The sequence below is a fragment of the Chiloscyllium punctatum genome, chromosome 4 (assembly GCF_047496795.1).
Source record: "Chiloscyllium punctatum isolate Juve2018m chromosome 4, sChiPun1.3, whole genome shotgun sequence".
In the NCBI taxonomy this organism is placed as follows: Eukaryota; Metazoa; Chordata; class Chondrichthyes; order Orectolobiformes; family Hemiscylliidae; genus Chiloscyllium; species Chiloscyllium punctatum.
Genome location: NC_092742.1, coordinates 87589552 through 87615208, shown reverse-complemented (window position 1 = coordinate 87615208; position 25657 = coordinate 87589552). Strand labels below are relative to the sequence as shown.

At 43.6% G+C, this 25657-nt stretch overlaps 1 protein-coding gene across 4 annotated transcripts in view; it reads right to left on the bottom strand.

Moving 5' to 3' along the window:
- LOC140476506 (pleckstrin homology domain-containing family G member 3-like) overlaps nucleotides 1-25657 on the bottom strand; it is a 199576-nt gene that overhangs the window by 47003 nt on the left and 126916 nt on the right. For all 4 annotated transcript variants that reach the window (XM_072569241.1, XM_072569244.1, XM_072569243.1 and 1 more), the window contains 2 exons: nucleotides 2644-2744; nucleotides 6-75 (listed from right to left, as the gene is read on the bottom strand). In XM_072569241.1, the coding sequence (XP_072425342.1) occupies nucleotides 6-75; nucleotides 2644-2744 (171 nt within the window). The remainder of the gene's footprint in view (nucleotides 1-5; nucleotides 76-2643; nucleotides 2745-25657) is intronic.

The window sequence follows — 25657 nt, the reverse complement described above, 5'->3', positions numbered from 1 at the left end:
CTCACCTTGTCCACAAAACATCTGGCAATGGCCACAGGGTCATGGTGACAGCTATCAAGGTCTTGCAGCAGGTCGCTGTGAAGAGTGTGTGTGGAGAAACGAGGACAGGACCGAGAGGGAGAGAGGTAGGAGGACAGAGAAAAAGTGAAAGTGGGAGAATGGGTGGGGAGACAGATTAGAGGGAGCAGGCGATGGGGAGAGTGAACAGAGAACACAAAGCATTTAGATAAACAGACAGACAAGGGGAAGTAGATATTGAAGAGGATGAGAAACAGAAGGAGGGAAGAGGGAGAGAAAGACAACAAACATTAGGCCACCAATCATCAAAATAAATGACCACGTCCTGCATAATTTAAACAATGGGTTTGCATACATTTGCCTGCAAAGGAAATGGGAAACGTGATATTATCTACACAAAAATATTTACAGCTTGCAAGCCAAACTATTTGCATCCCTTTCAGCTGACAACAGGGATGTTTGACTTGGTTTTGATACATAAATAAAACAGGAGCCAAGTTCACAATATTCCAACTTTATTTCAAGTGAAGTTTCTATCCACCAATTTACATCACCCCCAACAGTCAAAATGCTCAACACTGCGCAGTGACTGTCCATTCCACTATGCAACATCGCACTTTGACTACCCCTTTTGGAGAAGGGAGAGATGGAAGAGGAAGACAAACATCAGGCAATGAGCCCTTCAAAATATTTTCACAAAATCATTCCAAACACCTAGGCTACGTCCATATGAAATGATAGTTTCCAATCTTGGTGAAAAAGAGAACGGCAGTTTCACAGGGAGGCAGATTGAGAAAAATGCAGAGGCTTGCTGGAACAGCAGAGACCATCAGGACATGGAGAGGCAAGGCCAAGGACAGAACTAAATGCAACGATGAGAATTTACAATTTGAGACTTTGTGGGCGTAAAGGTCCATCAGCCACTGGCTCCAAAGCCTCCAGTGGTTGCTCCGATGGACAATTCCAATCTGTTCCTCACATTCCCACAAAAGGTGAGCATGGAAGGTCAGAGGCATCACTGACATCAGCTCTTCTCCTTTCACCAGTTACAGCACACAGAGTGACAGAGGCCAAAGGAATGAGGATGGTGCAGACGCTGAGATTGCAGAGAGCTCCACTCGACATGCACAGAATGAGAGAGACAGGAAGAGAAAGAGAAAGATTCAAGATGGTCATGTGCAGCCAGACACAGATGGACACACATGCAGATGCACAGTGCTGAGAGGAGAGAGGGAAAACATTAGATGAGGAAAGTTCCAGGATCATGTACACAACTCACCTCCAGAAGGGGAGTAAATCCTGTACGAAGGCAAAAATTAATATACAGCAATGAGATTGCGAGACAAACAACAGAGCCAACAATATATCACAGTTAATGTGAAACTGCCCAGAACACAGTGGAAATATTGATACGAGAATGTGCGCCAGTTACCACAGCAAGGTTCACATCAAGATGCTTCATCCACCATTGGAGGCAGGGTGTTGGGAGGGGAGGGAGGGAAGGGGGGAGTGGAATAACGAGGGGCTGGGGTGCCATAGGGTCAGTGTCTAAGAATCTAAACAGTGATTCAGCCAGCATCAGATTATCCAACAGAGAGTAACCAAGTATGTCATAATCCAATAGTGATCTACCCAGGGGCCTGGGGTCTCGCGCCGACCTACCCAGGGGCTTGGGATCTAACAGTGACCCACTCAGTGACTCCGGATCTAACAGTGATCCACCTATAGGTGATTCTATATAAACAGCTGACCGGCAGCCATTGCTAGATAAAACTTATTTCACAGCGACAGAAACCAGATGAGGCCTCTGCTGCTCATTCTGATCAAACTGTGGCGAGATATGTAAACGGCTTGTCTGCAAATGCAAATTAGGTTGGAATTAGGCAGTAGCTGAGTCACGCAGGTACAAATACAAAAGCCTTAGCAAGTCTGAATCACAGAAACAAAACATCTCCCGAGTGTGGTTTGCTTCTCCAAGTCAGTTGGTAGTTGAATTAGCCACCCAAGAGTTCACCGTAGTGACCCTGTTTCAACAAAAACCCAATCAGAAAAGCAATACATCAACATTCTCGTGTTTACAATGATCGGAAGCAAGAGCTGGAGAAACTTCACATGGTACTCCACATTTGTGACATTCTGCTTCTCAACTAATCTAAAAACAACACCTACTGTGCTGACTCATACAGGTAAAGACCCCACAAACACTAGAACAAGGGTATATACTCTGCAGGCTGTGTGCATTGCTTATATATTTGAGAAAGCACAGGGATCAATGGCATTTAACATTACAGGAAGCCATTTGGCCTATCATGCCTGTACTAGCTTTTTCAAAGAGCTATCCAATAGGGTCTCACTCCACTGATCTTTGCCCAGAGTCCTGCAAATGTGTCCCTTTTACAATTCCCTTTCCAAAAGCACCACTGAAACTGCTAACTTTAATTAGGTCGGTGAAATCCTAAATGAGACAAACAGCTCGTAAAGCATTATAGAGAGGAATTTATTAAGGGAAAAGCAAGGTGAAAGTAAAATTAGGACACTTTTTTTAAAAAAAAAACAAAAGCAACCAGTGATGAGAACGAAAATAAAATGACAAATGCAAAGTGAAGCCAGATTCCCTCCCTGTACCTGTTAAACTCGTAGATGTCCTCAATGTTTCCAAACAGGGCACAGACATGTTCAGGACGGATAGGCAGGTCCAGAGCATCAATGATATAACCAAGATAGTCCTGGTGAGGGAGAAGAGGAGACACAGGTTAGATATGCCACCTGTGGACGAAGGTCAATATTGGTAGCTTCTGTCTTCATTCACAAATTCCATTCCCGCATCAACTACATCCCAATCCCTGTCGGACCACTTTCAGGGGCTCAGTCTGACTGCTTGCTGTTGCGTGTGAGTGAACAGCAACATCTGTATTGAACATCACTATATACAAAGGATGGTAAGAGAGGACATCTCACTTGGAGCCCTACTGAACCATGCTCCATGTTCATGTGATCTGACGTCAATATGATGCAGGTCTTTCAAACATGCTCAGTGACTTTACTTATGAGTAAAGGTGTACTTTCCTAGCCTGTACACTTGCAACCGCAGAGTCTTACTTTACCTTGAGCTGAGTTTCCTCTCCAAGACTGTCACCTTACACCTCCATAAGATCACCATTCTCTTACCATTCTTTTGTGCAAGAAAGCACAACATCATCTCAACTTCCTCAGGAGGCTAACTAAATTCAACACGTCCATAAAGACTCTTCAATAATTTGTTTAGATGCACCATAGAAAGCATCCTATCCAGATGCGTCACGGCTTGGTATGGCAACTGCTCTGCCCAGGACTGCGAGAAATACAGACGGTTGTGAACACTGCCCAGTCCATCACGCAAGCCAACCTTCCATCCATTGACTCCATCTCTACTTCCTGCTGCCTCAGGAGGGCAGCCATCATCATCAAAGACCCCTCCCAGCCTGAAATCTTAAACACATGTACCAACAGCTTCAAGAACAGCTTCTCCCCCACCGTTATTAGACTCCTGGATGGACCTCTCAAATTTTACATTTGATGTAGATTTTGCTCTGTGTGTGTACTCTGAAGCAGTAACATTGTATTCGTCACCCAGTCTATTGCCCTAATGCAGTTCACCTGACAAAGGAGCAGTGCTCTGAAAGCTCGCGATTTCAGATAAACCTGTTGGACTATAACCTGGTTTTGTGCGCCTTTTTATGATCTGCCTGTGCTGCATGCAAACCCATGCTTTTCACAGTACCCAGGTACATGTGACAATAATAACTTAACTCAACTCAACGGCACTGAAACCTTTTGGCCTTTGTTGCTGATGCAATACACTTACGTTCCTGCAACATTGCATATATTTGTGACCACACAGCAGACTAGGAAGTATTGCATGGTCTTACTCTATGTGAACTACCAGGTGGTACCGGGCGTTTAGAAAATATTGACGGCACTTAACGATATTTGAAAGGTGACATTACTCCAGATGCGTTTATCCAAATGATTTCTTGGTTAGCCATTTGATTTGCTTCCTGTAACCTAACCTCACAGCAAGTCCGTTTTGCAATTCTCCATGTTTTTACATCTGGTGAAGAGGAAATGACAAAAAGAAATGTAAAAAAAAACAAAAACTCTGACGTTCCTTAGATTTTTCTCCAGGTTTGCACACAGCAGTGTCCTGGAGGATGATCTCCAATTCGCCAGACCTGGAGGATTGGCAACCTGAACAAATTTCTGGGATTCCTGTCTCTCTCCAATTCTGGCCTCTCACACATTACTCAGATTCTATAGCTTCCAAACTGACAGCTATACCTTTAGCTGCCAGGCCCTCAGCTCAACAGTTTTCTCTTTAGCCCAGTCTTCCCCTTCAAAGCACTCCTTAAAAGTTACGCCATCAGCCATCTGGTCGTCCACTTCAGCACTGACTTTTCAAGTGCACTGTGGGCCACTTTTCTCTCCTTGCACTGAAAGATGATACCTTTAAGTGCAAGTGCCTGTTGTTATACCTCCACGATATAACAGACTTTCATTGGAGACACCTTGTTTACTCACTCTCATTCTTGCAGCCAATGAAAAGCCCAGAAGGTGTTCGATCGGAGAGTGTAGCCCACCTTGTATGCCACTTTGCCAATAAAGAAAGAAGAGGTTTGCATTCAAGTACTTTTAAACAACCTTTTTAAACACACATCTGTGGCAGGTGGGACTTGAACCTAGAACGTCAGGCCCCAAAGATTGCAACGTTACCACAAGATGCTCCGAGATTTGAATTTATAATAACAAATCGCATTCACGTAGCACCTTTCAAAACTTCAGCACCTCCCAAACGTTCTAAATCCAATGAAGCATATTTAAAGCACAGACAATGCTGTTAGAGGAAATATGGGCAGCCAATTCGTACACAGCAAGCTCTCACAAACAGCAATGGAATAAATAGAGTGTTACAAATATCAGGTTTGAGTATTGACCAGGACATTGAGAAGAGTTGCCCTGCTCATCTTTCAATTGCGACTGTGGAAGCTTCCACATCCATCTGAGAGGGTCATAGAGATTAAAATTGTTTAACATCTCATCTATAAGACAGCACCCAAGAGACGGGAGTGATGCTGTTGAGTCAAAGCTGACATCAATTTTAATCCTGATTCTTTATTGCAATTGCTGTCACACTGTACTTGATTGAAGACTCAGCCTATTACTGGCCACAGGAGTGTCATGATTGAGAAATGTGAGTGAACAGTACAGACACAACCTGACACTCAAGTGCCTCTTCAGGGTCTAGCGTATTAAGCAGTGGGGATCCACAGACACTGGCTGAGGGGCAGCAAGTGGTTTCCCCATTGATGCAAAGTGCTCAACAACTTTCCAGGAAGATATTCCATCACAAGAGCAGTCTGCCTTTAGCCCCTCTAAAGCATTCAGACTTCAAAAACAGCCAGGGACCTCAGTACCAGCACCTTAGAGCTCACGCACATGACACCATAGATAGTGGTGCTGCCAAGTGGTGAGGTATTGTCACCAAGAGGTATGGAGAGCTGGTGAATTCAACATGACTGCCCTTGATTCCAGGCTTTCAGGTTGATAAAAGTGCAAGGAGTTGATTGTGCATGGGCCAAGCCAGCCCTGTCCAATGTTTAGTCAGTGTTGACTTCTTTAAGTGCAAAGGAAACAGTGTCAGCTCTTGTCATTAGCTCCGAATGACCCAGGCTCTTGAACGGAAAAAACACACACACACACACAGCCCAGGTGCCAAGTAAACGGAGCGAGATATGGGATGGTGCTCACATCCCACCCTCTGAAGGCAACACACGTAAGACAGACAGGTCGACACTCAGCTGATAGCCCCAGGCAGCCCTGCTCTGTTACAGCCACGCCTGCCTTGCACACACGCGTACACACACACACACACACAAAGAAATGATTCTCATGTCCCTCCTTTTCACGACTGCAGGACATCCTAAAGTACCTGTATAGGAAATAGTCACCAGCCGAAGCTAAAAATCGCAGATGTTATTTGCACACAGCAAGAGCCCACAACCATCAATGAGATAATGGAAACAACAAATTTTGGGCATCACCCCGGTCACTCAGCACCCATGAAGAGAGAGCAAGCTAATGTTTCAAGTCTAGATGGCTCTTCATCTGCTCCTACATCAAGGAGATGATGATCAATTTCTAATATATAGCAACCAGATCTTCAAGGAGAATTCTGTTCCCGTCCTCCTGTGCCTCCCACAGTTTATTGTTTTGTCTGACAGTGCAGCACTCCCGCAGTCCTATATCAGAGAGTTCCCCTGGATTACATCGTCAAGTCTGTGCATTGGGGCAGCTGAGCATGTGAACATCAGACTCCGAGGCCAAGTACTGACAGCTGAAGTGAGGAGAAGAGACCCTTATCGGGCTTCATTGAGCTGTTTCCACATTGCTCCATCTCCTGTGGTCTAGAATCAGGAGTTTGGATTTTCAGAGGACTTGCAATGTCATAGGCCACACCTCATGCTTGCCATGGTGTGTCTACTCCATTAACATTTCCACATAACACTAGTCTCTTTACACAACAGACAGCAATCACCATTCTTTTCACTACATGGTCTCACTAACAGCAACACATTTACTCGCTCCATTCTCAGACACCATTGGAACACCTACTTTGGCTGCCCCGGGATGGTGAAACTGATCAGGCAGATGCAAGGGTCCTAGTAACAGGGAGAGTAACAGATGAGTTTAACTGCGCTGTGTTGAACAGAGGAGCACACCTACATTGTGTGGAGTTGATTGGTTACAATGTCACTGCATTGTTACTTTATAGAAGGCCATTCAGCCCATTGTATCTGCACCCATTCTATGGCCTCGTGCCAATCCTGTACCTTTTCCACATATCCCGGCACAGTATTTCTTTTGATATAACCATCCATGCTCTCATGAATGACTTAATTGAACCTGCCTCTAGGTTTCCAGCAGTAGAAAACATACCATAATGACTCATTGGGAGAAAAAGCTTTCACTCATGTGGCCTTTCCTTCATTTGCTTTGGATCGGTGCCTTCTCATTTTTTTAATTTTTAAAACTTGTAATCTCTTTAAAAGATTCTTTAAATAAGGACCAAAAGGTAAGGGAATTTACGACAAACAATGCTGGAGAAACTCAGCAGGTCTGACAGCATCTGTGGAGAGTCATAGAGCCACCCAGCAAAGCTCCAGTCCAGCTCATTCATGCTGACAGAGTTTCCCAAACTAAACTAGTCCCACTTGCCTGTGTTTGGCTCATATCCTTCTAGTTGTGTACCTGTCCAAATATCTTTTAAACTTCCTCTGGCAGTTCATTCTAGATAAGAACCAGCCTGTGTGGGTAAGTTGCTCCAAGGTTCCTAATAAATCTTTCTCCTCTCACCTTAAAAATATGCCCCCTAGTTTTGAACTCCCCTACCCTCGGGAAAAGACCTTTTCTCCACATGATTTTATAAACCTCTGATGGGTTGAATCGAAGGGTCTATTTCCACGCTGTACATCTCTATGACAATAAAAGGTCACCCCTCAACCTCCTATGCTCCAGTGAAAATAGTCCCAGCCTCTCCTTATAACTCAAACCCTCCATTCCCAGCAACATCCTGGTAAACTCTTCATGAACCCTCTCCAACGTAACAAATCCTTCCTATAGCAGCGCAATCCGAACTGTACACAGTACTCCAAAAGTGGCCTCAGCAACATCCTGTACAATCTCAGCATGTCATTCCAACTCCTGTACTCAGTGGTCTGAGCAATGGAGGCAAGTGTGCTAAACATCTTAACCACCCTGCCTACCTGTGACACAAATTTTCAAGAACTATTCACCTGAACTCCTCGGTCTCTCTGTTTGACAACAGTACCAGAGGCCCTACCGTGAAAGGGTGACACTTTGGCTCAGTGGTTAGCACTACTGCCTAACAGTACCAGACATCCAGGTTCGATTCCAGTCTCAGATGACTGCGTGGAGTTTGCACATTCTCCCAGTGCCTGCGTGGGTTTCCTCTGGGCGCTCTGGTTTCCTCCCACAGTCCAATGATGTGCAGGTCTGGTGAATTGGCCGTGCTAAATCGCCCATAGTGTTAGGTGCCTTTGTCAGGGGTTAAAAAAAAAGTAGGGGAATGGTAGGTTACTCTTCGGAGGGTCGATGTGGACTTGTTGGCCCTAATGGGCTGTTTCCACACTGGAGGGAATCTAATCTAATCTCTAACTGTGTAAGTACTGGTTCGATAAAGTGTGGAGCTGGAAAAAGCAGAGCAGGTCAAGCAGCAGAGGAACAAGAGAGTCAACGTTTCAGGTCGGAACCTTTCATCAGGATTAGAGTTACAACATTTAAAAGACATTTGGACAGGGACATGAATAGGAAAGGTTTAGAGGGATATGAGCCAAACACAGGCCAGTGGGACTGGTTTAGTTTGAGAAACCTGGGCGGCATGGGTGAGTTGGATCAAAGAGTCTGAGTTTCTGTGCTGGATAACTCTCCGACTGTCACACAGATGCTGCCAGACCTGCTGAGTTTCTCCAATCCTGATGAAAGATTCTGATCTGAAACATAGACTTCTCTGCTTCTTGGATGCTGCTTGACTTGTTGTGCTTTTCCAGCTCCACACCTTATCAACTCTGACTTTCCAGCATCAGCAGTCCTCACTATCTCCAAGTCACTGTTTGTTTTTACCAAAACACAATACCTCACATTGATCCAAAATAAACTACATCTTCCACTGCTCAGCCCACTGGATCAAGATCCCTTTGAAATCTTAGATCACCTGCTTCCCTGCTGACTATAATCAGCAATTTTCCTGTTATCCACAAACTTACTAACCACGCTTCTGATAATCTCAGCTAAAGCATTTTTATAAATGACAGACAACAGTGGACCCAGCACTGATTCCTATGGAACACCACTGGTCACAGGCCTCTAGTCTGAAAAGCAACCCTCCACCACCACCCTCTGTCTCCTAACGTCAAGTGAATTTTGTATCCAACTGGCATGCTCCCCCTGAATTCCATGTGAGCTAACTTTACTAATCAGTCTACCATCTTGTCAAAGTCTTTACTGAAGTCCACGTGGACAACATCTACCACTCTGCCTTCATCTATCATTTTGGTTACATCCTTTTTAAAAAAAAAACTCCATCAAGTTTGAGAGATGCAATTTCCCATGCACAACGCCTCTTCCAAGGTCGGTGTGGACTTGACAGGTCGAACAGCCTGCTTCCACACTGTAGGGATTCTATGATCCCCTCTCCCCAGCTGCTGCCAGACCTTTGAGTTTCTCCAGCATTCTCTGCATTGGTTTCAGATTTCCAGCACTATTGAGTTGTTATTAAGGGAATTTGAATTCTGGTCTGGGCAAGCCACCTTCTCAGCACATACAGAACGTCAAGTAAAATACCCTTACCCTTGTTGTTGAGCAAGCTGTACATGAAAAAGGCTCAAATCAGATTGGACATGGAACAGAATTGCTTTTGGGAGGTCAGTGAACTGATACAATCCGGACATTAAGTCTCTGTAAAGAAATACTATAATGTCTCTAATCAAACTACTGGGTTGTTTGACAGGAAACAAGAGTTTAAAGGACAAAAGTCGAATTATCTTATAATCGGATTGGCTGCATCCCCATCCATCTTTGCACAGGTTAACAATCCTAACAAAAGGCACAGGAGTGAGGTAAAATGAGTACTCTAACCTTACAGAAGAGATCAGCACTGATTACAATGTAAAGGGGCTGGTAGCTCAGTTGGCTGGATGACTGGTTTGCGATGCAGAATCATGCCAACCGTGTGGGTTTGATTAGATTAGATTAGATTCCCTACGGCCCTTCGGCTGAACAGGTCCACAATGACCCTCTGAAGAGTAACCCACCCAGACCCGTTTCCCTCCAACTAATGCACCCAACGCTAAGGGCAATTTAGCATGGCCAATTAACCTGACCTGCACATCTTTGGACTGTGGGAGGAAAGCCACGCAGACACGGGGAGAACGTGCAAATTCCACGCAGACAGTCGCCAGAGGCAGTGATTGAACCTGGGTACCTGGCGCTGTGAGGCAGCAGTGCTAACCACTGAGCCACCGTGCCACCTCCAATTCCTGCTCCAGCTGAGGTTTACCATGAAGGACTCTACTTCTCAACCTCTCCCTTCACCTAAGGCATGGTGACCCTCAGGTTAAACCACCTAAAGCCACTGACGATCCTCAGGGATTGTGGCGACTTTATCTTTTAAGTAAAATGGGAAGACATCATCATAGTATGTGTCCAAATCTCAAGAGACTTTGTCAAAGTTGGAGCAATGGATTGAAGACCTGAGACAAGGTTAAAAAATCATTTTAACCATGCACTTTGTAGAAATGGGGGCAATTAAATACATGTTAAATAATATATAGTAAAGAACAACTGAATCGCTGAAAAAAAAAGATAGATCATCAAAGCTTTTCATCCTGCACTCATAAGGACAATTTGCAAGAAATACCAACGGGTAATCAATCTTTATAGTGTATAAGCTTTGTCTATCACTTGCTGCTTATGCTATTCATATGCAAGTAGCCCTGTTTGGTGGCTTCACCAGGTTGACATCTCATTTTTAGGCCTAGTGCTGTACCTGGCATGTCCTCATGCACTCTTCATTGAACCGGAGTTGATCCCCTAGCTTGGTGGTAATGGTTGAGTGAGGGATATGCCGGGCCACAAGGTTACATATTATGCTGCTGCTGTTGTTAGACCACAAGACGTAGGAGTGGACGTAAGGCCATTCAGCCCATCGAGTCCACTCCGCCATTCAATCATGGCTGATGGACATTTCAACTCCACTTACCTGCACTCACCCCATATCCTTTAATTCCTTGCGAGATTAAGAATTATCAATATACAGCGCCTCATGAATGCCCAGTCTTGAGTTGCTCAATCTGTTTGAAGTCTGTCCCATTTAGCATGGCGATAGTGCCACACAACATGATGGAGGGCATTCTTAATGTGAAGGCAGGACTTCATCCCCACAAGGGTTGTGCAGTAGTCACTCTTACTAATACTATCATGGATAGATACAGCTGCAGCCGGCAGATCAAGTACAGTCAAGTACATTTTTCCCCTCTTGTTGGTTGCCGCAGCTATATCTTTTAAAACCCAACCAGCTGCCAAGCCATTCTTGGTAATGGACATTGAACTCCCCCACCCAGAGTGCGCCCTTGTTACTCTCAGCAGTAACTCCAAGTGATGTTTGACATGGAGGAGTACTGATTTATCAGTGAAGGGAGGATGGTTGCATGGTCATCAGAAGGAGGGTCCAGGGTCCACATTTAACCTGAAGCTATGGGATGGGATCTGGTGTCAATGTTGACAACTCTCAGGGCAACTCCTTCCCAAATGTATACCACTGTGTCACCACCTCTACTGGGTCTGTCCTGCTGGGGAGACGGGAAATATCCAGGGATGGTAATGCTGGTGTCTGGGACATTGTCCATAAGGAAGGATTCCATGAGTATAACGGGTCGACGTTTTTAAACCAGACAGCTCTCCCAAGTTTGGCACTAGATGTTACTGCACTTTGTGCCGCTGTCACTTCTGGAGCTTAAGTCGATACCAGGTGGTGTGTCCAGTTTCATTTCTTGGAGACTTCGCAACAATCGACCAATTGAGTGGCTTGCTGGGTCGAGTCAGAGTCAGAGCTGTGGGTCTGCATTTACATGTAGGCCAGACCAGGTAAGGATGGCAGATTTCCTTCCCAGAAGGACTTTAGTGAACCAGATGGATTTTTCCAACAATCGACAATAGCTTCACGGTCATCAGAAGATTCTTAATTCCAGATTTTTAAAAACAAATTGAATTCAAGTTCCATCGTCTGCCACAGAGGAATTCAAACCCAAGACCCTAGTCATTAGCTGAATTTCTGGATGAATGGTCTCGTGATAATAACACTAGGCTATCACTTCCAAATTAATTAGAGTCATACAGCACGGAAACAAATCCTTCGGTTCAACCAGTCCACGTCGAACATAATCCCAAACTAACCCAGTCCCACATGCCTGATCCTGGCCCACATCCCTCCAAACCTTTGCTATCCATTCCTGATGAAGGGCTTATGTCCAAAACGCCTATTCTCCTGCCCCTCGGATGCTGCCTAACCTGCTGTGCTTTTCCAGTACCACACTCTCCACTCTGATCTCCAACATCTACAGTCCTCACTTTCTCCTACTCATGTATATTGTCAAGTTTTATTTAAAATTTTAAACTTTGACACGCTGCCTTTGGTTGGTAAAGGCATGATCTTGGGAAATACAGCAGAGAATGCCTTTTTGGTCGAGTTCAAACAGGTGCAGTCTGCTCACATGATCCTTTTACCTGCAAAGAACAGGGCCCTGTGCATTGATATATGTAGCTTTCAGCATATGAATATGTGCCACACTACAAGCCTGACTAACAATCTCCATTGGTTGCAGTTCAATTCTTCACATATTTAGAATTACTTAGCAAATATTGTCCCCATGTGAAACTACATCATATGCTGGAAACTGCACTGAGTTTTGCAAATCTGAGCTGACTGGTAACAGCCAGTACCCAGCCAGCTGCAAAAAGCTGAAAGGATATGTTACTTTACAGATTCTGTCCACTTTTGGAATACACACAGTGTAAATATTTAGCATCACACTGGTACTGAAATTCATATAACACATTTCTTATCAAAGGTGATAGGATGAAAGTCTTCTTTGGTTTGACTGCTGAACCCAGTTGTGACGAGTACCACTTACATTGCTGCATGGTAGCAGCATGAGCTCCATGTGTTGCTCAAATCTTTGAGATATCTTATGCTTTCCACTATGGAGGTAGTCAGGGCTCTTTTCAGGCATGTATTTGATGTCTTTAGGTCAGTATATGAGTTTGCATGATATTCAGTAAGTAGTGCAGCAGTATAACAGGTTCTCCTCTGCACTGGTATTCTTGCAAAATGTCCTGATGAGTACAAGACAAAAAGCTTCAACACAACATCTCTTTTCAGCAATACTCAAGCTCTGCACTACCAAACCACAATGGGAGAAAGAGTAACAGTGGTTAAGGTAATGGATAGGAGTGGACTGGGAGCACTGGCCAAATTGCTGACAACAGGGTAATTTGCCCATGATTAATTTAAGGATATGGGAGAAAATATAAATGTTGTGCTAACAAATACAATAAGAGTGTGGAATAAATCACATAGTCATAGATAGGCTGCTTCATGTAATCCTAGATGACCAACCTATTTGTAAACCAACATTTACTGTGGCATGGATCACCTATATGAATAACTCACTGCACGTAGCTGGGGGGGCAATGGTTTGTATCAATTGTCTTTTGGGAAAATCCATGAATTCCTTCAGTAATGAGTGATCATCCCTAGCTTGAGAAAGGATTACCATTAGCTCCACTTTTTCTGAGCACTGCATGCAGGGAAAAAGGCCACGCATTAAATTTCAGAGAAAAGTCTGAGAGTCTAACAAAAAGCAGAAATTATTTTTAATCTGTAAACATGGTATGTTACAAATGGAAAGAGCAGATATAGTGGAAAGGTCGAGGTAAGGTCGTCGATAGTAATGAGAAGACAATCATTTTACAGTGGGGCAATCAAATTATTGGGGTGCAGAACAATTGGGAAGTTTGCTTGGATCTTTAAACAGATAGTGGATTCAGATTAGATCCAATACTAGTTATGACATATTGAAACGGACACTCTGATTAAACATGGCATCGTTGACAGAGCCTTGAGAGTAAATGAAACGTTCAAAAGAATTAGCTTCAGTAAACTGCAGACTCAAATTTCAAGACTTGGGTGACCCAGAAAGTATAAAAGCTAACACTGTTTAGACATGTCAACTTTCCAGATGGTTATTCACGTCCAGAGTGCTTTGGAGTTGAAGAACACCAAAGGTTATCTGGCATGCCATAAAAATAAAAGGGGTTGTTAAAAATACAATGGCTTCTGGAATATTGGTATCAATAGAACTTGTCTATACAAGCCTATATTCATCCAATAGCTTCAGTGAAATCCAAGGAAAGCTTGCCCATAGAATGTTACGTTATTGTTCTCTTTGGAACAATGTACATTTGACATGGGATGTTGCTAAAAATGAAAGGTTGAGGATTGACCTTATTAGCATGAAGGAACTGTTGGGAAAGAAAACAGATTTCCAAAATGAAAAGTGGGTCTATGCAAGTCATCAGCTATCAGGCTGACTCACTGAGAAAAGGTGATTACTCCAATAAAATATTGGAGATCCTCAAAGAGGGACACCTGGTGGTAGGAGGAGTTATAACATGAAAATCAATCAATTCTTGTTTGGGTCACTTATGGTTAACCATGTTATAATTTTCTTAAGTTTTTAGAAAAAGGATGAATATTGAAAGTTGATCCCATTATATGGAATATGAGGGCAGAAAAGAATTTTGTCACTGATCAGTGATACAATAAAGGTAAGATACAGAAAACAAATCATTTTAATTTTGATTAAGTTTGATCAAGGATTGTTTTCTATGTCTTCAAACATTTTACTTGAAGAGGGATAATCTGTTAGTACAAGTAATTAAACAAATTATGGGGTTAATGGTTTAATTAATGGACTGGATGTATTTAAAAAGGAAAGGATATGGAATTGGTGGTTGGAAGGAGCTGTAAGACTGAGTAGTTAATAAACTCTAAATAAAAACCAAAAGAACTGTGGATGCTGTAAATCAAAAACAAAAACACAAGTTGCTGGAAAAGCTCAGTAAGTCTGGCAGCATCTGAGAAGAAAAATCAAAGTTAATGTTTCAGGTTCTGAGAAAGGGTTACCAAACCTAAAAAAAGATAACTTTTCTTGCTCTTCACCCACACCTGCTGAGTCTTCCCAGCAACTGCGGTTTTTGTTTCAGTTAATTAACTCAAATCGACAAAAAAAAGTGTCTTGATTTCTGTCCCACTGACTGGATCTGGATTGACGTGCAAGTCATTGGAATTTGACATTGTTGCCAAACTGCTGCCTTATTACTGTGCCTTTGAGTTCCTGTCAGACTTGGCTAGCTGCCCAGTGAAATAGTCGCTCTGCACTCGAGAGGTTTTGTTGGCTAAATTCCCAAATCCACTTTGGCCTCGATCTGGTGCCAATGGAAGGTTTATCACTTTCTCTCTTGTACCTTCTGTTAAGAAAGCGAAGGCAAATTCCTGTGGCTGTCACAGGTCTGTACTCTCAGTCTGATACCCATGCTGCCTGTCTTGGGCTGATTTATTCAGGTGCTTTTGTGCTAGTTCCCTTATACACACCTCTCCACTAAACCAGCCTCAATGATTACTTGACATGCTCATGGGATCTTCCACCACAAAAGGAGTTTATTCAGCCTTTTGTGCTAGTTTTTGAGGGGGGTGTTCTAATTCAATCGTGGCTGTGTATTTTCCCCATTTCAAACAGTTATCAAATTTATTTGTGCGATTTACTTGCTTTCAGGCAGCATGCTCCAAATCATCATAAGTCTGTGACAAACAATTCTCCTCTTGCTCTGGTTTTGCTTCTGACAATATTAAATCTGTAACCTCCACTTCGTGAAACTCTTGCCAGTGGGCAGAGTTTCTCAGTACCGCAGCCTCGACACCCTTACAAATTAGAACACCTCTTGTAAACCAGGGTAAGGATGAGTTCCTAGGGGCAACTAAAACCCTCCGGGCAGAAAGACTAGGCCAATACCTGCTGGCACAGCACCACAACAATGACGTACCCTGGAAAGAAAAGGCTTTGCTTTTGTGCTCTTCATTTCCCAGCCTCGGGGGTTCCCAGAGCTCCTTTAGGCCAATGAAGCATAGGCACTGTTTATAAAGCAGGAAATTCGGCACCAACACTGCAAGATCCCACAAAGCAATATAATGACCAGATAACCTGGTTGAAGCTTAAATATCCACAAAACCAGTTTGAATAACCCCACTCTTCTTCCACATCCTCTTAAGCCGAACTGATAAAACCAGAGTTTATGCAAAAAAAAATTGTCTCTCCAACAGAGCGGCTCTTCCTCAGTATAGTACAGACAGGGCTGGCTTAAATGACATGCTGAAGCCTCTCAAGTGTGAACTGAACCCATAACTCTCGGAATCACTGATGGAAGTGCACTACCCATTGAGCTATGATACCTCTTCCTCATATAGAGCAAGAGATGTGTAGTCCTAGGAGAATGGGAACTTTCTCCTGCAGTCCAGTAACGTCAGCCTCCAGGTGAAGTTGTTGAAAACGAATCTGAAAAGGAAATAGGATGGCTACTTAGGGGAAAATAAATTTTCCCAGGGCAGCACAGTGGTTAGCACTGCTGCCTCACAGCGCCAGGGACCCAGGTTTGATTCCACCCTCGGGCAACTGTCTGTGTAAAGTTTGTATGTTCTCCGTGTCTGTGTGCATTTTGTCTGGGTGGCCTGGTTTCCTCCCACAGTCCAAAGACGTGCAGGTTAAATAGACTGGCCATGCTAAATTGTCCGTAGTGTCCAGGGAATTGTGGGTTAGGTGGATTAGACAAGGAAAATACAGGGACAAATACGTGGATAGGAAAAGTTTGGAAGGATGTGGACTAAGTGCTGGGAAATAGGGTTAACGTGGATGGGCATCTTGGTCGACATGGACCAGTTTGGGCCAAAGGGCCTGCCTCCAAGCTGTAGGACTCTATGGATGGGGTATGGAGAGAAGTCTGGGTGAGCTGCTCTTCGTAGGGTCGGCGCAGACTTGATGGACTGAACGGCCTCTTCTATACTGTCGGGAATCTGTAAACTTTTCAAATTACAAGGATAAAAAAGGGGGAAATGGGACCTACTGTTCATTCTACAGAGAGACAGCATACCATCATCCAAATTAGCGGTAATAGCCCTTCAGCTCCATTGTGCCATTTAATATGATCATAGCTGATCTGATTGTGGCTTCAACTCCCACCTTCGCTTGATAACCATAGATTCGTGATTGGCAAAAGGAGTCATCTGTCTTAGAAATAAGTGGTGACCCTGCCTCCACAGCTCTCTGAGGAAGTTAGAGACCTACAATCCTCAGAAAATATTTCTTATCTCTCTCTCTCTCTCTCTCTCTCTCGAATGGGAGACTCCTTATTATTAAACCATGTCACACAGTCTCCCCCCCCCCCCCCCCATGAAAAAAATCCCAAAGAACTGTAGATGCTGGAATTCCGAAACAAAAACACAGAAATTGCTGGAAATACCTCAGCATTTTTACACTAGTTCTGAAGGAGGATCAGTGGACTCTAAAACATTAACTCTTTTTTTTCTTCCCATGGCTACTACCAGACCTGCTGAGAGATTTTCCAGAAATTTCTGGTTTTTGTCCCAGAGTTCTGGGCTGTCCCAGAAAGGGAAACATCGCTTAAGCAACCATCTAGTCAGGACCTTATACATTTCAGTAAAGATCACCTCAATATTTTAAGCTCCAAAAGAATACAGCCCCAACCTGTGCAATGTTTCCTTGTCAGATCCACTACTAATCCCAGGTACCAGTCAAGCGAAACCACTCTGAACTCCTTCTAATGCTCTTATTTATTTAAAAGGAGACCAAAACTGCATATAGTACTTCAGATGTGGTCCCATCAACACCCCCACACAAGTTGTAGCAAAATTGCATTCCATTCCCTGACAATAAATGCAATATTTAATTTGCCTTCCTAATAACACAAACTTCCTACGATTCTTGTTCCAGATCTCTCAGTGTCTGGAGAGTTCTGCAATCCCTTTCCAATTCAATAATCTGTTGTTTTCTATTCTGTGCATGGACTCAATAGGTAAAACAGCCTCTTTCTGTGCCATTTATGCCTGTGTTAATTGCAGAACAGCACTCCCATTTGCTACCTATTCTGAGGGGGTTTCTTAGTATTCAGGAGCGAATCTGAAAACGTCAGATACAAAGGTATTATTTGCTTCTTTGACCAGCTTTTAATAAAAATACGACAGGCAGCAGCTTATTTCAGGCCAAACAGATAACACTTGCGTAAAGTCCATGTATACTGAGGTGTTGCGTAACAAACACCAAGGGAGAAATATCGAGCAGGAACTGGGCCTCCAAGTCTCAGAACAGGTCTTCCAATGCAGCTCGCTGCCTGGTTGAGGCAGATATTTAAAAAATGACAGCTGGACTGCCCTTAGCCAGGTAAGTCGAATGGGCATTGTGCCGAGAGTGACTGGTGACCCTGAGGCAACAAATTACTGTCCCACCAGGCTCTGTTTTCAAGCCGTCACGAATGTGTAGTGAAACGTTAGCTTGTCAAACGTGAAAAGTCGAGTCTGCAAATCAGTTCTCTGACTTGGAGGAGCCAAAAATTATCAAAACTTAGACGACAAAGCAAAGTTACACCGCATAGCCTTCTGGAAAATTTACAAACATGACCCAAGTCTTTTAAACCTATCATCAAGAAAATTTGATTTTTTTTTGAAAACCACGACTGGGCATGCCTCCATTGCCTGGAATGTGTGTAGCAGTGAGCGCAAAAAAAAAAGGATAAGACGAGGAGGCCATTTGGCCCTTCAAGCCTGCTCCTTCATTCAACAGGATCATGGCTGATCTGACGCTCCTCACATCCGCTTTACAGGCGGAGAGTATTTCATACCTAAGATGATGTTAGCGTCCTAAAAGCCACTGAAACCTGCTTTCACTGTTAAAATTAGTCTGAAACAGGTGCTGGATTTATGGTGCTGGAAGAGCACAGCAGTTCAGGCAGCATCCAAGGAGCTTCGAAATCGACGTTTCGGGCAAAAGCCCTTCATCAGGAATAAAGGCAGTGAGCCTAAAGCATGGAGAGATAAGCTAGAGGAGGGTGGGGGTGGGGAGAGAGTAGCATAGAGTACAATGGGTGAGTGGGGGAGGGGATGAAGGTGATAGGTCAGGGAGGAGAGGGTGGAGTGGATAGGTGGAAAAGGAGATAGGCAGGTAGGACAAGTCCTGACAAGTCATAGGGACAGTGCTGAGCTGGAAGTTTAGAACTAGGGTGAGGTGGGGGAAGGGGAAAATGCGGAAACAGGTGATGCTTTGAGCACCTGACATGAACTGAAAATGTGTTGCTGGAAAAGCGCAGCAGGTCAGGCAGCATCCAAGGAGTAGGAGAATCGACGTTTTGGGCATCAGCCCTTCTGACATGAGCCCCTCTTTCAAAATGGCGTCCGCTACATCACTGATATTAATGGCTGCATTGAGATTTCCAGTCCTAATGTGAGCCTACTGCAACTCTGTTACATGTAAGAGTGAGGTTAAAAAAAAAAAATCGACCACTGTCCTCCCTAGTAAAACACCAATGACACCCCAACCCAATGTGAGTTTTACTTCAAAGCCAAATTAGAAGTGGTAGGTCATCAGCCAATACTCCATGAACTTCTCAAATCCAATTGATACCAGATCCCCCATAGCTAAGGAGGCTTTCAGTCGTTCAATCCCAATAGCAACTCACGTTTGCCAATGTGCACTTGAAGTCACCTCATGACCCTATCATAGAATACCTACAATGTGCAAACAGTCCATCGAGTCCACAATGACCCTCCGAAGAGCATCCCGCAACCCACCCTCCCACCCCCCAACACTATCCCTGCAACCCTGTTTCCCCCACGGTCTATAGCCTGCACATCCCTGGACACCAATCCACCACCCGTCTCTGACCACCTCAGCCTCCCGCTGACTTTGCCGTCACTTGTCCAAAGTGTTCATCACTATGGAGCACTGCCTTCCCTCGGTTGATTACACCTCATAACCCAGTGAGATGATTTTTGCCTGTCACTGCGTCTCCACCCTCGCACCCCTTCTCCTCCCCACCTTTTCCAATATTTGCATTTCTCTTGGAAAGCATTCGCAAAATGTGGAGCATTGCTGGTGAAAACAGCATTTGTTGCCCATCTCTAATTATCCTCGAAGGAATTGGTGGCATAACTCAAAACAAAAGAAAATGCGTTGAAAAATAAAATTAATTTTTGTTTTGTTATAAAGGTGCCTAAGATTTTTCTCCAGATGGAGATGAACCTAACATTCCTGAAGACTCCTGAAGTTCTGTAGATTAGCTATCCTTCATAGATACTGATGCACCTCCCAATCTCTTCCCCCCCCTCCCCCCACTTTACTTGTGGAGCTGGCTAGGCCTAGCGTACATTGTGACAAAATTGAGGCCCAGTTCAAATGTACAATTACAATCTCACCCAACTTGAACCGCTTCAATATGTATGCAATCCATCATGGGAAGAAATATAAAGCTCCAACTAATTTTACGAAAGACAAAAGAACGCACAGCCAGCCAAAGGCTGGACAATATCAAATTTGATATCCTCTGCGGTAAGGCACCATTGCTTGAGGGGGGGGTGGTTTCCTGGGGTTTGTGGATGATTTGCATCTCTCTGGGGCACCAGTTCACCACGTTGTGTTAATGTTTAAACACGGGTGTCTGGAACAGACTGACAGCTCAGAATTCACTTCAACCATAGGCAGCTCCACCCCACTGCAACCCCAATGGTTGCTACTCACCAAGGTGTTCTATGGACCCTGGCAGTTTCCCCCCACCCTCTTAAATCAATCCCATTGTGTTTGTGTCTTTGCAAATGCATGGAGGTCACCACAGTATCACAAGGATTCACAGTTCACGGTTAAGACAAGGAACATTTGCTGCTCTTGCTCATGTACCTCTCAGTATGCCGACCTGCTTTCATTTCAGTCATTGACTCCTCACTCAAGTCAACTGTGGCACGTGAAAAGCACTGTCGCACCTCTGAGTCAATAGGTTCAAGTCTTACTCCAGAGACTAATTCAGGGTAAAATTGCCAGTGGAGTACCAGGAAAATATTGCACTGCCAGAGGTAATGTATTTCAGATGTGGCTCTGAGTTGGATGTGCATGATCTCGAGGCACTGCTATGAAGAAAAGCAGTGTCATGCTGACCAATGTCCATCTTGCTACCAACTGCTAAAATAGATTCTAGGCATTATCACAATGTGGGATCTTGCTTTGTACAAACCACATTTTATCATATGACTACAGCGACACTTCACCGACTGAAGCTTTTTGGTTGACCGACAAATATGGACCTTCCATTTCTTTGCTGGGATTCTCCAAAGGCTGAGTCAGTGTTCCAGGACTGGCAAGCTACTGTTGATAGTTAGTGTAACATGAATGTAATGTACCAAAAACTATGAGACACATTTAGCTCTTCATAGGAGGAGACATTTCTCACACTGCTGAGTAGATTCACTCCAAACTGTTTAAATCACAGAGTAAAACCATTCTCTTAGTACACATCTCTCCTCCATTTTAGAAAAACATAGAAAATATCAGCCCAGAAGAGGCCATTTGGCCCATTGTAACTGTCCTGGCTATGTTCAAGGTCCTCTTTTTTTAAATTCATTCTTGGGATGAAGACATCGCTGGATAGGTTAGCGTTTATTGTCCATCCCAATAAAAGTAATTGAGAGTCAATAATATTACTGTGGATCCAGAATTACATGTAGGCCAGGTCAGGTAAAGATGGTAGTTTCCTTCCCTCAAGGACATTAGTGAACTAGAAAGGTTTTTCCAACAATTGACATTGGATTCATGGTCATCAATAGACTCCCAACTCCAGATTTTTTTAAAAAACTGAATTCAAATTCCATATCTACCATAGTAGGATTTGAACCTGGGTCCGCAGAACATTAACAGGATGGATTACCAGTTTGGATTAACAGGTTAGTGATAATACCACGAGGCCATTGCCTCCCCCCTTGCAATGATCTACCATTTTCAGGGATATTTCTGAGCCACCAGGGGTGACTCTCGGGGCTGCTGCAACAATGTGGATCTGCAGGTGTCAGAAAAAGGAAATTGGATGAAGAACACAACAGTCAAGAGAGGTTTGTGGACAGGAGCCTTGACAGGGAATACTCTGGGACAGTTGAAGGAAGATGCAGCACGAGAGGCATTTGGTCCATTCCATTTGGGTTAACCTTAGAAGGAACTACACCACTCTTACCTGTTCTTCGCCCATATTCACTCTCCAGCATCTATCCAATGACACTTTGTAAGTTGTTATTGAACCTGTCTGCACTACCCTTTCAAGCGTTGCATTTCAATTACAACTCACTGCATATAAAAGAAAACCTCTCCACGCTTTCAATATTTAACTTGTGTCTATTTTGCTATTTACCAACTTTCCGGTCGGTGAACATAGTTTCCCCTTCCTTATTCTATCAAAACCTTCATCGTTTCGAATGCCTCTTCCAAATCTTTCCTTAGCCTACACAGAGGGAGAATAAAACCAGATTCTCAATCCTCTCAACAAATTCTCAATCTCCTCTGCGCCCTCTCTGAGGTGCATTCCTGTCCGACGTACTGTAGCGCTCTCTATATAATGAGGTCTTTGTTTAAACAAGGTCCAAAGGGCATTGCCAATCTAAACTACTAGGCTGCGTTACTGATGCAAACTAATAACCTCAACAGAATATAGTAAATGCCACTGCCTTCAAGCATTTGCACAATTTTTGAGAAATCAGATAGAGTTAAAAGAATCAGTCTTACTACAGCTTTTTATATCAAAGATCAGGTTAGAGTTTATGCCTTTTTCTGAAGGGTAAATACCAACACTATGGAGAGTATTCAAGAAAACTTTAATCACAGTAACAGAACACATATCTCATGATAAAACAAAGTCAGTGACAATGGATATCAGCTTTAAAGTGATCTTCTGGACTTTAAAGTGATCCTAGAAATTTCCAAAAGTACTCATTGTCTGGTTCAAGCCTGAGTAGGAAGTAATCCCCACATAGATATGGGATCAGTTTGTCATGGTGGTGCTCCTGCCTGAGTCAGAGACATGGGTTCTAGTCCAGCTCCAAGCCTAGTGACCCAGTGCCCACAGTCTCACTTGGCACTCCAGTGCAGTACACAGAGGGAAAGCTACACTGTCAGAGGGCCATCTCTCAGGGGAGATATTTAACCTATTTTAAATATTTTACCAATATTTAACCAAATAGACTCAAGAGACCAACTTAGTATTTGAAAGAAATGCAAGAGTTCCCCTGGGTCCTGGTTCATACATAACCTTCAAAGAACATGACAGATTATCTGGCTATCGTTTACAGGTATTAAAAGAATCATACACTGGTGATGGGTGGCATGGTGGCTCAGTGGTTAGCACTGCTGCCTCACAGCACCAAGGCCCCAGCTTCGATTCCAGCCTTGGGCAACTGCCTGTGTGGAGTTTGCACATTCTCTCCGTGTCTGCGTGGGTTTCCTCCAGGTGCTCCGGTTTCCTCCCACAGTCCAAAGACGTGCAGGTTAGGTGCATTGGCCATGCTAAATTGCCCGTAGTATTAGGTGAAGGGGTAAATGTAGGGGAATGGGTTTGGATGGGTTGTGTTTCGGTGGGTCGGTGTGGACTTGTTGGGCCGAAGGGCCGGTTTCCACACTAAGTAATCTAATCTACACAAAAACCTTTGGAGTTGACACCTAACCGCTTCACTTACCCTATATACTCACTCAGTAGCTGTTAATGTGTCTGCTGGACATTTAAACTGCAGAAAGTGACACTCCACTGAGTCATGAAAAAGGGCTTATGTCAGAAACGTCGATTCTCCTGCTCCTTGGATGCTGCCTGACCTGCTGCGCTTTTCCAGCAACACATTTTTCAACTCCACTGAGTGTAAAAGCTTCTATTATTATTGCTTATTTGTGGCTGGGTTTGTGAATTCCTGGACAGGTTTGCAAGAGGTCGACCCTGTCTGGGAAACTTCATGCAGAAACCATCTAAAAAAGGTAAATGATTCTGAAGAAGATTCATATTGGACTCAAAATGTTAACTTTGTTTCTCTCTCCACTGAATCTACCAAACTTGCTGAGTTTCTACAATACTTTTTGCTCTTCAATCAGATCTCCAGAATCAAAAGTACTTTGCTTTTTATTAAAGATGAGGTGGTGTTTTTCAGAAAAAGTCAATCAGGGACAGAAATAGGGTTTCTGAACCTGATCGAGTCATTGTCCATAAATCCCAAAACAGCCAACCTCAAAATCCCTAGGACTTCAGTAAATGAAAAGATGGGTGCTTGGAATCTTGCAACATACCCAGTCACAAGTGGTAACATTCCCCTAAGGTGCAGTTAAAACCTAGATTGTATTAGAGCAGAAAGTTATGGAGCTGTCCCCTGCAAAGCTACATGCTAAGGACTTACTGTTCTCCCTATACACTCAAGACTTTGTGGCCGAATTCCATCCTTTAACTCCATTTGCAAGCTGCTGATGACACCACAGTTGTAGGACAGATCTCAAACAATGACAAGACAGAATACAGGAAAGAGATAGAGTGCTCAGCGGCCTGGTGCAAAGATAACAATCTCTTCCTCAATGTCAGCAAAATGAAAGAGCTGGTCATTGACTTCGGGAAGCAAAATAAAGGGAAAGCGCCTGCCTGCACTAACAGTACTGAGGTGGAGATGACCAAAAGCATCAAGTAATGGTCACCAACAATTTGTCCTGGTCTACTCACATTAATGTTATGGTCAAGAAAGCACAACAATCGCCTCTACCTCCTCAGGAGGCTAAGAAAATTTGACGTGGCCAGAAAGACTCGTACCAACTTTCATAGCTGCACCATAGTAAGCATTCTATCCAGATGCATCATGGCTTGATATGCTCTGCCCAAGACCGTAAGGAACTACAGAGTTGTGAACACAGCCCAGTCCAGCCCAAGCCAATCTCTCATCCACTGACTCCATCTATACTGCTCACTGCCTTGGAAAGGCAGCCAACATGATCAAAGACCCATCCTACCCCGGTTATACTCTCTTCCAACCTCTTCTCTCAGACTGAAGAAGATACAAAAAAAACTTAAACACATACCAAAAAATTCAAGAATGACTTATTCCCTGTTGTTAGTAAGCTTTTGAATGGAACTCTCAAATTTTAAATTTAATGTTGACTTCACTCTTTATGCGCCTTCTCTGCAGCTGTACCATTGTATTCCTCGCTTTGTTCTATTACCGTAATGCATTTTGTATAGTGTGATCTGCCTCTACTGCACATAAACAAAACATTTCACAGTACCTAGGTAGATGCGACAATAATAAATCAAACCAAAATGAGAGAGTGTGAAGAATCGCTGGTTACAGACCTATCACCAGGGATGGAGTAAGGAGTATAATCTGAGCTGGTGACCCAAGTATTACACAAAGTTTGTACTGACACACCAATGAAATTTGTTGTTTCAGATGTGGTACTTTTCTCATACAGTGTTGGTCCTGTTATGACCAAGATGGAAGGAGTCTTTCTTTAGTCCCACTACTCCAAGAAATACCTTGTTAAAAGGAAATGTTCAACTCTCCCTTTACCGACATATTTATAAAGAAAATCTAGATATCCACAAAACTAATAGATGTGAAGTTCCTGAAAACAATCCATACAAAGCTGCTCCCAATGTGACAGACACTATGTCCATACTTGTTGGCTGTCACAGTAATGTCACATGTCCTCCCGTGCATTCAGTGCATAGAAAGTGCTCCAGGAACAGAAAGTACTGGAAGCTATATTGTCCACAAGCTCTTAATAGGTCTTCCCACAAACAAATCTGGGTTCAGATCTCCAGCTGCAATTGTAAATAACATTTGAACAAATTTAATGCTAGTCACCATTCAGCATCAACTCCCATTACAGGGGCTCACACCCACACATCA